The 13,119-nt window shown below is 40.1% G+C and overlaps 1 protein-coding gene across 1 annotated transcript; it reads left to right on the top strand.

The window, feature by feature from the left end:
- Window positions 1-827: 827 nt before the first annotated feature.
- On the top strand, window positions 828-11,198 carry LOC121439865 (RNA-binding motif protein, X-linked 2-like). Its single transcript, XM_041640489.1, has 6 exons — window positions 828-844; window positions 1,024-1,139; window positions 3,335-3,386; window positions 6,107-6,236; window positions 9,969-10,152; window positions 10,668-11,198. The coding sequence occupies exons 1-6, from the start codon at window positions 840-842 to the stop codon at window positions 11,165-11,167; spliced, it is 987 nt and encodes a 328-aa protein (XP_041496423.1). The 5' UTR covers window positions 828-839; the 3' UTR covers window positions 11,168-11,198.
- The last annotated feature ends 1,921 nt before the right edge of the window (window positions 11,199-13,119 follow it).

Below are 13,119 nucleotides of genomic sequence, written 5' to 3'. Positions count from 1 at the left end.
GGGGTTGTTGGGAGGGTAGAGATTGAATGAAAAAATGAAAATGGTTCAGTTCTATGGGGATCCGGCTGGGGAAAGGGAAGCAGAAGCCCAGCCCTTGGGAGGGAGAGGTTTAGGGTAGGGGAGGAGTGAAGAGTGCTGGTGGGAGTCACAGGTACTGAATGAGACCTAACAGAGATAGCCTGTTTAAGTTGTCTACCCCATCATTCATCGCTTGTTCACTATCTTCTCAATTGATAGATACTAATTTGACTATATTAATTTCTGCTTGCTGGTGGAAAGAGGCCACATTTCTTACATAAATCTGTGGGTATTTAATTCAGTTTGTAGAGCAACACCGGTCCATCCTTAATATTGGGGCAGGAAACAATATCTAGCATCTCATGGCTATCTTCTTTACTTTTCCGCTGTTTTCGTCCTGAAAAGGGACGCTTTGAGGGACTGTTTCTGAGCAGCTACCCAAGAGTAAAAGAACAGGGCTTTAGATTAAGAGATAGAACTGGGACTTTCAGACCCCGGAGCAGACACACTACCTCATTCAGAAAACGTTTAAAGCTAAATCAAATAATGCCTTATCCAGAAAGCCAACGATCCCGCCCCTGCTTACATCACAAAAGGAAGCAACGAATAACTCGGGAACTATTTGCCTCAGGAGCAAAGATTACTAAGCGTGAGAAAGCGCTTCCGCCTACTGCGCAGATGCCAGTAGCAGGGAACTTACAGCGGAAGTTCCGCCTCGAGTTCTGCAGGCTCCAATCTGAGCTGTGTGATCAGGTTGCGTGCGCTCTTTGTAGTTTCACCCGGAAGCTGATGACTTGAGCTTGGAGCGCGAAGGCGCAAATATGAAGTAAGGCTTTAGTTTCTCTGTGGAAGGGGGAGTGGGATGCGGGTGGTCGCCCACAAAGACGGTGACCGGTCCTCACCGGGGTGGTAGGGCCTTCATGGCCTCGGGGCGGGAGAAGATTGGTATCTAGAAGGTACCTCATAGAGGAAAGCTGCTTAATGTCTTTCATTTCTCCCGCGCAGCCCTTTAACCAAGGTGAAGCTGATCAACGAACTGAATGAGCGAGAGGTTCAGCTCGGGGTGGCAGAAAAGGTGTCTTGGCACTCGGAATACAAGGACAGCGCCTGGATTTTTCTTGGTGAGGTCCACAGTTTTCTCTAACAGTGCTGTTCAAAGTCGCTGCGCCCCCGCTCCGGGTATTTTGCACCTCTGGTCATTACTTCTGACCAATCTAGTCACCCACCCTCTTGTAGCTTGTCTGCCCGCAGGTCCGTTTTTTATTTTTATTTTTTTTTACTCGTCCATTTTAAGTTGTCTTAAAAACCAGTGCTTTTAAGGATTGTTATTTACTTAAAATCTTGTACTTAAAATTTTGCCACTTGGCTGCTGAAACACAGGTAACTCCACAATGAACCCATTATGATATCAAAGAAACTGAGGTGCAGACAGATTAATAGAGTTCTTTAAGGTCACACACTGCTGCACTGAAAACTGTAAGATTAGTGCTTATTATTTCACGTTTACTATCTGTCCTCAAAATTATTTTCTCCTCTGATTGACTTTTGCTTCTAGTCCTTTGCTGTATTGCTAGGCATCAGGACAAACATTAGCCAGCGTGGAAGACACTGAAGGCAGACTCCCCACTCAAAATCAGCTCCACTCCTGTTTAAGATTTAAAATGCTACCTGAAAAAGGTGGCGGTATCGCGGTTTGTTCTTTAAGGGAAAGCTACTTCTCCTGATGAAAAGAATACCGTCTGTATTACACTCTTGGCCCTCGGTGGCTATGGGACATTTTAAGCAAACCTAAGTACTACATACTAATGTGTCCCTTCCTTAAGACTTAATCCAACTGGGTTTAAGATCATCTGGCTAGCCGGGCGGTGGTGGCACACGCCTTTAATCCCAGCACTCGGGAGGCAGAGGCAGGCGGATCTCTGTGAGTTCGAGGCCAGCCTGGTCTACAAGAGCTAGTTCCAGGACAGTAACCAAAAGCTACGGAGAAACCCTGTCTCGAAAATCAAAAAAAAAAATCATCTGGCTAGGAGTCGCCTGCCAGAAAAGTTCATTCACCTGAAGACATGGGAAGAAAAACGATCCCATTAATGAAACAGTGTCCTTATACACCTGAGGAGGTTCTCAGTGCGGGTGTTTGCCGATTGCTGTTAAGTCTACCTGCTGTTCTGACTTCTTACTTATCTACCCCCTTCCCTTATATCCCTTCTTTGGATACTGACTGAAATCCTGAGCGTGCTTGTCCCAACACACTAGACTTCCTTATTTCAAATCTAAAGGCTCTGCTGTTCCCTTGCAGCCGCTTCTCAGCCTCCAATTCTGAGCATGCCTGCCTGCCTGACCCTCTAATTCAGTAGGCACGGCAACATATTTCTTATTTCCCTCCTCCCAGTAGCTGGTGTAACTGACGACTTGCTGAACCTTAAGCTTCTTCCTTAATCTTTTTTTTTAATTTATTTATTTTTACTTAAAATTTTCTACCTCCTCCCATTTCCCTCCCCCTCCCTCCATCCTCCTCCCCCTCCCTCCATCCCCCTCCCCCTCCCTCTCCAGTCCATCCTTAGTCCATCCTTAATCTGTTTTAAAATTACTAGCGAGACTAAGAACCTGCAAAGGGGACCTGTTACGTCTCTGGTAACAGTATTACTATTCTGTGTTCACTTTATGACTTTTGTTTTTTGTTTTTTTTCTTAACTTTATGACTTTTGAAAGAGTCTGTTCCACTAGATATTGTGCTAAGCACTTTCTATGCACAGTTTTGTGTTTGTGACATTCCCGTGAGGCAAGTATACTGATGACCCCTGTCTACACATGAGGGGAAAGTCATGGAGGGGAATTTATGTCCTCTGAAATGCATAACAGCTTTTTTATGTCTATAATTCCTAGTTTGTGTGTAGCTGAGCATAAAGGCATATTTGAACTTAGTGTTTGTGAGATATGAGTCTTTTGCAGGAAATGATCTGCTTTATAGGATTTTGGTTGTGAGGACTGAATGATAAGATTCATTTGGTAAGTGGTGACTCCTTTCCACTCAGAATTAATCACTTTTATTCCTCCTTTTTTTTTGAGACAGTCTCATTATGTAGCTCTTGCTGTTCGGGAACACACTATGTAGACCAGGCTGGCCTCAAACTCAGAGATCCAAGAGTTACTTTTCCTCTGGACTATTGTCACCTTCCCCACTCTGTCATGGTATGAGGCTGATTTCTGTGAGCTCAAGGCTTACTGACTCTGCAACTCCAGTGTCTGTTAGTGCATAGTATGCAGTAAACACTTGATTAATGCTTGCTGAACTGGACTGTGCTTTTTTCTTTTCTAGGAGGGCTTCCTTATGAACTGACAGAAGGAGACATCATCTGTGTGTTCTCACAGTAAGTCTTCTTTCATTCCCTACCTTCTGGGTGCACAGAGCACTTTGCTTCTGTAGTTTATTTTTGTAATGCCAAAAAGGTATTACACCTCTGACACCGGTAGAAGAAGCTGAAGTAGGAGGATCACCATGAGTTTGAGGCCTGCCTAGGCTACATAATACATTCTATCTAGGTCAGCCTGCACTACAGAGTGAGACCTTGTCTCAAAAAGCCACCAATTTTCATTCTAGGCTGAATGACATCCCTGCATGAGGAAGGCTAGAGCTTTGATCAGTCCCAGGATAGATAAGGTTCCAGAACATTAGCACGTGGGAGATTCCAGAGCTTGGAACTTTTAGAGTCCACTTCTGTTAAGTTTTTACTGAACCTTGTTCAGCATGGGCTTGCATTGGAACAAAGTGGAATTCCCAGGAGGGTGCAGTGCCAGGGCCCCTTGACCTTATCTGTGTGGCATTGTAGAATTAGGGCAAAGCACTGAAAAATTGGGCAAAACAGACATAGTTTTAGCCTGGTATGTTTTATCAGCATTGCTGCATTGCTGTCTGAAATGGTTTTACTAATTTCTGCTTTCACTGAAATGCCTATTTATCCAAATCCTTTTTTTCCCTTTTGATAAAGGGTTTCTTGGTATAGCCCTGGCTGTACTGGAACTCCCTATCCTGTTACTTTACTGTTTATTTTTGTCATTGTTTATCATTGTTTATTAAACATCGATGCTGTTTAATTTTCTATATAAGCTATTGTATATATTCTGCAAGCAGATACTTTTACTTTTCCATTTCTTGTATCTATTTATCTAATTGTATTGGCTATAGCTCCATTATATTGTCAAATAGTTCTCAACCTTTGTTGAATCACATTTACTATTTTGCACTAAGATTCTAAATTTTGGATTGGAGTGTGTGTGTGTGTATAAAGTCATGTAACATATATCAATTCCCATTTTATTTTCTGATTTTTTTATTTATAAAGCATATTTAGAATTCGTTTTAGAAGAAGTAAGGTAGGCCATTTTTGTATTCAATTAATTTTTGCTTTGATCTTTATTAAAGCCTATCTTTATTAGGTTAGTTTTATTTTATATTCATTCTTTTTAAGGAGTCAAATTCTTCAAGGTTACAGATTTTCCTGAGTGTAGCTTCTAGAAATTTTCATGTATTTTAAATTTTTTGTTAGTTTTTAAGTGATATACCCTTGACATTTTAAATTTTGTTTAATTTTTCTTTCATCTAGCTATTACCTAAGAGAATAGATTTTAAGTTCAGGTTAGTGGGAAGTTTTCTTTCTAATTATTTTTTTTAAAATTTTATGTGTATGGGTATTTTACTTGCATGTATGTCTGTACTATGTAAGTGCCCAGGCACAGAAGAGGATACCATGATGGTCATGAGCCTGCAAGTGGGCGCTTAGGAAGTGAACCTGGGTCCTCTAGGAAGAGAAACCAGTGCTCTTCGCCATTGAGTCATCTCTTTAGCTGCAGTAGCAGGTTTTGTTTAAAATAGTATTTCGAGTTTTATCACACTAATTGGGAAGTATATACTGTAGATTTTTAGAGTTTATTTTTAACTAGGTTTTTTTTGTTTCGTTTTGTTTTTCGAGGCAGGGTTTCTCTGTATAGCTTTGGAGTCTGTCTTGGCACTTGCTCTGTAGTCCAGGCTCACCTCAAACTCACAGAGGTCCACCTGCCTCTGCCTCCCGAGTGCTGGGATTAAAGGTGAGCGCTACCACTGCCTGGCTATTTTTAACTAAATTATATATATATATATATATATATATATATATATATATATATATGGTTGTGTGCGCATGTGTTTGTGTGAGTGTGAGTATGCACTGTAGAATCAATCCAGAGACATCGGAGTCCCCCGGAGGTACAGAGGTTGTGAGACACCTGGCTTGGATAATGGGAACTAGATTTGGGTTTTCTGCAAGAGCAGTAGGTGCTCTTAACTGCTGAGCTGTCTTTTTTTTTAGAAGCTTTAGTGCTTATTGATATTTATTTTGGGACCTTACAAATAGTGAATTTAATTTGTTTCATGAATTCTTGAAAATAATTTATATCATTATACACTTCAAAAATACCTATACGTTTCCTAGTCTGACATTATTGGATTATTGGTAATTATTTTTATTTGATATTAATTCATCTACTCTTATTTTTGTCAACTTTGTTTTAAACGTAAAAATCTCTGATAAGTGTCTATTTCTTTTGTGTAGCCCTGGCTGACCTGAAAATTGAAATATAAATTAGGCTGTCTGGCCTCAAACTTATGGAGATCTGCTTATCTCTGCCTTCACCCACACCTGCTCAAAAGTTTTGATTCATGAGTTATGTTTTTTTTTTCAGTGTAAAATAATTTAGTCAGTTTCATTTAATGCATTCATTTTGGCCTTGTTATAGTCTTCTTTTTCTTTTTTTTTTCTTTTTTTTTTGGTTTTTTGAGACAGGGTTTCTCTGTGGTTTTGGAGCCTGTCCTGTAACTAGCTCTTGTAGACCAGGCTGTTCTCGAACTCACAGAAATCCGCCTGCCTCTTCCTCCCAAGTGCTGGGATTAAAGGCGTGCGCCACCACCGCCCGGCTGTTATATTCTTATTTAACTTTTTCTTTTCAACCTACTGTGTCATCTTAATTGATTTCTCCTGTACCGAGTATTTGAATTTTGTTTCAGTATGAAAATTTTTGCATTTTAAATGAATAATACATTTTATAAACTCAACAGATATGGGGAGATTGTCAACATTAATCTTGTGAGAGACAAGAAGACTGGGAAATCCAAAGGATTCTGTTTCCTGTGCTATGAAGATCAGAGGAGCACAGTTCTGGCTGTTGACAATTTTAATGGAATTAAGGTAAATATGCTTACTGTGCAGGATTTGGCTGGACTTCTCCTGTGTCCAAGATAGGCTTCATTCTTTTTTTGCTTGCTGTTTATAGGTGCAGAAAAAGTCCTGGTCAGCTGGATGTATTGTGGGGGTTGTAGAGGTGCCTAGACACACTGGATAGGGAATGATTCCAGGAAACCATTTTCTCGCTCATACATCTGCCGGGACTTATTCTTTTTCCCTATGTGTTAGCAAACTGTCATTCCAGAAACATGGGTACTATGCCCCCTTATCTGGAGGATGTTTTTCTTATACACATTTTCCATCTGTTCTAATGCATTAGAGACTGGAAACACTGCTCTTGGATATTGTGCTGTGCTAGAAAACCGGGCTTCATCAGGGCTTTAGGAGCTAAGACAAACATCTGTATTTAGTATATGATTCTAGTGACTTAACTTATTGGCTCTTGGAAACTCTTTACTTAAATCTGCTGACCAATTCTATAAAAATAGGCCATTCTGGAATTTTAAGGGAATGACCTTCAGAAGAAGTTGTCATCAAAGGAAAATTGCTTTTTTTAAAAAAAAAGGATCAAAATGAGAAATAGAATGGATGACAGAAGCTTCTCAGGTTTAAAGGCACACGTAAAAATGTAGTCTTGGAATGGAACAGTAAAACTGAAATTCCGCGTTCAGATGCTGTTACCTGTATAGAAGTGTATCTACTTGAAAATAGACTGTTTATAAAGCAAAGGGTACATTTTTTTGTTGTTCACCTGCACAACTATAGTCTATAGTCCAATAATCAGTGGAAACTGAAAGGTCCTGTGTGACAGGAGTAGAAAAAAGATATGAGAGCTTAAGAAAAAAAAGGAAGTAAAAAGATAATCATGGAACTAAATTTCAAGCTCCCACAGTGAAGCTCATGGGTGTCTGATGGGACCATGTATCCGAGTAGCAAGTGAGAATCACATCAATCTTCTGCCTTTAGGCAAAAAATAAATACATGGGAAAAAAACCAGAAGGGAAGGGAGTAGTAACACACATTAATGCCGCACCAGATGAGTTCTTATATTCGGAGTAGTTGAGTATCTGTAGTTGACATTAATAATGTCTTGTCACTTGAACATTAATACTAGAAACTTAGGTGACAGGTTCTGTTTAATTAGAAAAGTAGTAAGGAATGACTCTTTGGTCACATCAGACTCTGTAAGTTATCCCTGGAGAGGGTAGCTATTAGATTTATCTTGTGACTATAAATTAGGAAAGTGAGTCTAGATATTTTATTCTCAATTTTATCATTTTCCGAAGACTCACTAAAAACAGAATGAGCCCATTTTCTTTTTTTCCTGACCCCTTGCCATTCTGCAATTTCCCCTTGACTTACCCAATCTCTACCAGTGACAGTTTGCTGCCTCTAAGCAGAGCATTCAAATGAATTAGCTTAGCCCATGACTTCTGTGAAGTTGCCTTTTCTAATGGCGTTATTACTGTTATTACTCAGTGATGCGCAGATGTGGTATTTGCCCTACTGGCAGGCAAGCAAAGGTCTGGTAAAGAATGATAACCTGTTATTTCTTTAAGGAGCGCCAAAGACATATGCTTTACTCTGTTTTGGTTTTAGGAGAAATAGTAGCCATTTTGATTATGAAACTTGGTAGTATTTGTAAGTTGATTGTACTGTGTAGATGTCTAAAGTTAAATGTAAGGATAGCTGGCCTTATAAAATGTAATGAAAATTCGTCAGTTTCTCTAAACCAGTAAATATCATCCTTGACAATATTTGTTTAAGCAACTCACTCTCCCTTCTAGGGGTTATCTTGATGGACTAGTACCTTCTGTGTTTTTCTGTACTCTGACCTGTGCCTACAGGACAATGTATTTCACTATGGTCAAGTCATGAGGCTAGGAATTTTTCCTGAGCTTGAGACTTGTGAGAAATAGTTAACTGTAGTTAATACCTGTTCAGCTATGTTCAGGGTCAGCTTACTTTCACTAAATGGGATTCATGTGCTCCTATTTATATGTACAAATGGTGATAAAATGAAATTTTACCATATTCTCCATTTGGGCTTTTAAAACTCAAGTAAAGATTTCAATATGTAAAATCTTGTGTAAAAATCATCTGTAATGATTTATACTTTATTAAAAGATGGCCTAATTAGTTTTAAGGAAGAATTATCAACCTTGCAAATAAACTACAGTTTATTTACACTAAAAAGAAAAGAGGAAGTAAAGGTAGGAATATTGTTCAGTGATACTCAGTGCTGGAGTCTTCTCCAGTATATATGAGACCCTTAGTTCAGTACCACTCCCTCAACAAAAGAACTTTGTTCCCTTGGTCTGAGTTTGCCTCCTGATTACTTTGTTGAAAAAGCAGCTGTTACAAATCACAACTCCAAAGAACTTAGAAAACAATGAGGACACTAAGAGAGACTTACATAGATCTAATTTACATGGGAAGTAGGAAATGACAAGATCTCCTGAGTAAATTGGGAGCATGGAGACCCTGGGGGAGGATTGAAGGCGGGAGGGGAGAGGCAGAGAGGGGAGCAGAGAAAAATGTAGAGCTCAATAAAAATCAATAATAAAAGAAAAAGCAGCTGTAACATCAGATTTCATGTTCTAGTCTTCATTCTTTTCTAGGACATGTTGTTTTCTTGTTAAATGTGTATAACTTTGTGTATATGTGTATTCATGCGTGAGCGCATATAGGTGGACAGCATCAGCATCATTTCTCAAGATCTGTCTACCTTTTCCTCTTCCTCCTTTTTTTGAGACAAGATCTCTCACTTGTCTGGAACTTGTCAAGTAGGCAGGATTGCTTTGACTGTGAGCTCCAGCAGTCTTCCTGTCTCTCCCTCCCAATGCTGGAATTACAAGTGTGTGCTACCACACCCAGATTGTGTGCGCTTTTAGGATTAACCTCAGGTTCTTTTCTTACAAGGCAAGTGCTTTAACAACTGTATTATTTCCCTATCCTTATAGATAATCAACTGTGCTTTAAATCCTATATTCTCATAGACTTTTTTTTAAAGATTTATTTATTTATTATGTATACAACATTCTACCTCTGCCCGCATGCCAGAGGAGGGCGCCAGATGTCAGTACAGATGGTTGTGAGCCACCATGTGGTTGCTGGGAATTGAACTTAGGACCTCTGGAAGAGCAGCCAGTGCTCTTAACCTCTGAGCCATCTCTCCAGCCCTCTCATAGACTTTCTTGATGATGTGCTTTAGGGTAGTACTTCTGAGTGTTTTTGAACTTCATGATACATGCAGGACATGAAGAAATTTGCATAGTCCCCGTAGTATATCAAGGGAAACTCTGGTCACAGTTGCCCCAGAGATCTCACCTGCCCTAGGCCCCATTCAGCTGTGTATTATTAGTTATTAAATATATATATTTTTTATATATTTTTATTTTATATTTATTTATTTATATATACATATTTATATATATTTATATATATTATATATTATATCATATATTATATTATGTTATATATATTATATATTTATATATTTATTTATTCAGCTGTGTATTATTAGTTATTAAATATATATTTTTATATTTATTTATTTATTTATTTTATATATATTTAATATATATATGCTATAACATACCAGTTGAGCATGTTTTCTTTTATGGTTTTCCTGTTTAAGGTGATGGATATGATTCAAACCTGATTCTCTGTAGTTTTGTTCAGAGAGTTGGATGCTGGGGCTGTCTTTGCTAAAACATTTCTGGTCTTGCTTAGATCAAGGGAAGGACTATCCGCGTGGACCATGTGTCAAACTACCGGACTCCTCAGGAATCAGAAGATGTGGATGATGTGACCAGAGAGCTGCAGGAGAAGGGCTGTGGGGCTAATACACCTTCATCAAGTTCTCCTGAGGTCTCTGAAGATGAAGATGGCAAACCCACAAAAAAACACAAAAAAGGTGGAGTGTTCAAACTCAGGAGAAGATTCTGGGTAGTCTTAGCGTCTTCTTTTCCAGCATGCATATATAGTCAGTAATTCACTCTTAAGTGGAAAAAGGGAAGGTGTGACAATCCTTATTTTAATTGAGAAAGCAGATGTTTCTGAGGAAGGAAGGCTACTTGTAGGGGCTGAATTATGGCTCCCTAAGTTGATATATTGCCATCCTTCACTCGTCTGTATCTCAAAATGAGATTGTATTTGGAGATACAGCCCTTTGGTGTGGGGTTGTTTTGTACAACTTGACTTATCAGGACTAACAGATATCCAGTTTGATTCTGGGAGACATTTTCCCTGGAGGCACAACCTGTGACTGCTTCTTGCTGCTGCCTGGGATGTTTTTCACATGCATATTCTCCATCTGCTTGCATGGGAACATTTTGGAATGTCTCAGTTTTATGTGATCTACTGAGAGAAGAAAGGCACATTTTAAAGAGATTTCTTTGTTTTCTTTTACTTATTGATTTCCCTGCGCAGACAAAAAAGAGAAAAAGAAAAAGAAAGGAAAAGAGAAGACTGAACACAGGAAACTAGCAGAACCGCCGTCCTGCTCTTTGTCCTCCAGCAGCAAGACAGCAAAGGAAAAGGATGACCATGGCCCAAAGAAGCACAACAGCAGGAACTCAGAGAAAGCCCAGAAGTCTGAATCCAGAGAGGGAAAGAAGAACCAAGCAGACTCCCCTGATGTCAGGAGTTCCTTCCATGGTAGAGCAGGGGATCCTGAGTGGGAGCCAAAGAAAGAGAAACCCAAGCACGAGCAGAAGTCCTCGAGCAGGAGGCAGGGAGAAGAAAAGAGCAGAGAAAAGGATAGAGGGAGGAGCTCAGGTGCTGCTTATTCCAGCAGGCATGGTGGGCATTCTGAAGGGCGGAGTCATAGAAGCAGAAGTAGGAGTCTGGATAGGTCCCATTGGCATAAAAAGCATAGGCACTCCCGGGAGCGGGAGTCCTTCCATGCCAGTGACCGTAGACATTACTGAAGCCTGTGCCAACAAAATTATGAATTTTCATGTATTAATATCAGATTCTCTTTGTTGTTGATATTTCTCTATATAAAGTTTTGGGGACTGAATTTTTTCAATCCCTTACACGGCAGACTTGTTCAGAAGGCTTTAGTTTCAATAGCTAGATACCTTGAATTTGAAAAACTACACCAACACCATCCACTGTTCATGGAAAATAGTTGGCACTGGCCAGAGTATGTGGCTAAAATTTGGTTTATAGACTTGGCTCTTAAACCCATAGACCTGATTTGTGATTGCTAGCAAAGGCAAAGAAGGCAATGCTGAGTTCTAGTCTTCATGTTAGACATTTAGAGCCCAGCAGTGTAGGACCTTACAGATGGCAGGCACAATTGCAGAGAGCTGCAACTTCTGAAGTTTAGACAGCTTAATGTGGATGTGATAGGATTCTTAAGACGAGCCAGTTCCCTCCCCAATACGTCTCTTTTCTGTTTGCAGGGATGGAACCCAGGATTTGGTACATGCTAGAGAAGTGCTCTATTAGAGTCAGCTATATCCCAATTCTCTTTATTTTGTTTGTGGTTTTTGATGGTTACATTATCTCTTTATGCATTTTTTTCTTTGTAACTTATTTATTTGTATTGAGATAAATACATATAAAATAAAAGTAACCATTTTAAGCAATTCAGTGGCATTTAGTAATACAGTGTTGGACTAAAACCATTTTCATGTAGTTCTAAATTGTTTATATCTTTCTCTATTGTCTCTAAAAATCATAAATGGGCTTTTGTTTCTATGGATTCACCTATTGCTTACTGTTCTCATTTCTGTGACCAATTTCAGAATCCCTGATGAAAGCAGTTTAAGGAAGGGTTTGTTTTCTTGTGTTTGTATGCTTGTGGAGGCTACTGACAACTTGTGTCTGTCACTTTTCTCCTTTATTTGAGACAGTATCTCTTCCTCCCCTGAGAGATGTTTGGGGTAGACCAACTTGTCCGACTGGCATATCCTTGGGTTCATCCCCCCTCTTTTCCTCACCCAGCACTAGGGTTACAGGTATCTAGGTGCTGTTTAGCAAGCACTTTTGGTGGAGGAGGTGGCAGTGGAGAGCCAGAGTCCCCACCTTGGCAGTGGCCATGACTGCTGCAGTTTCAACCCAGAAGGCCCCTGCTCCCCACTAGCCATCCTTGTCCCCCGTGCAACTGAGAGGGTGGCCACTGCCAAGGCAGAGATTCCAAATTGCAACTGCTGCCTCCCCCACCCTGAGGCCTGGGCTAGCTCAGTTGATAGAGCATGAGATTCTTAATCTCAGGGTCGCGGGTTCAAGCTCCCTGTTTGGCACCAGGTGACGCAAGAATTTACAAAAGTCTCTTATGGGAATTCAATGGGAAATAAACCTCAAAGGACAAAGTGGAAGCCCCCATGGGGTCGAGCTGTCATGTTCCACTGTTTGGCTTGCTTCTGCTCTAACCCCCCAAAGGGGCAAGAGAGACCCCCCTTCCTTATATGAGGTCACATCAGACATCTGCACACAGAAGCCACAGCCTAAGGCCTGTATCCCCAAGCTATTGGCAGAATGAATTCCCACAACATACTTTACCTACTGAGCCCTTTTCCTTACCTTTATTTTATCTTACAGTTTTAGGGAATACTGTGCAGCATGGTGAGAAAGACATGTAGCAGGTGTCTGAGTGATACAAGGCCACATTGTGTACTCAGGAAGCAGAGAGAGACGAATATTGGTGCTCAGCTCACATTCTCATTCTTTTCATCCAGTTCAGGATTCCAGCCCATGGTGTGGTGCCACCCACATTCAGGAATTATCATCACAGACACACCCAGAGGTATATCTACTAGGTTGACAGTGATGATTAAATATAACTTTTGCTTTGCATGTTTCAGTGAAATTATACCGGAGTGGTCCTTTGTGTCTCCTTTTTTAACCTAGTGTGTTTCCAAAGCTGTTATTG

The sequence above is a fragment of the Microtus oregoni genome, unplaced genomic scaffold, assembly GCF_018167655.1.
Source record: "Microtus oregoni isolate MIOR12 unplaced genomic scaffold, Mior012 000063F_ref0000156, whole genome shotgun sequence".
Classification (NCBI taxonomy): domain Eukaryota; kingdom Metazoa; phylum Chordata; class Mammalia; order Rodentia; family Cricetidae; genus Microtus; species Microtus oregoni.
This window is presented reverse-complemented; position numbering and strand designations above follow the sequence as displayed.

Excerpts from the sequence above, each read along its gene's own strand:
- LOC121439865 (XM_041640489.1), top strand. Across the intron at positions 1,140-3,334 it reads CAGCGCCTGGATTTTTCTTG|GAGGGCTTCCTTATGAACTG; the intron begins GTGAGGTCCACA and ends TTTCTTTTCTAG. Across the intron at positions 6,237-9,968 it reads ACAATTTTAATGGAATTAAG|ATCAAGGGAAGGACTATCCG; the intron begins GTAAATATGCTT and ends GGTCTTGCTTAG.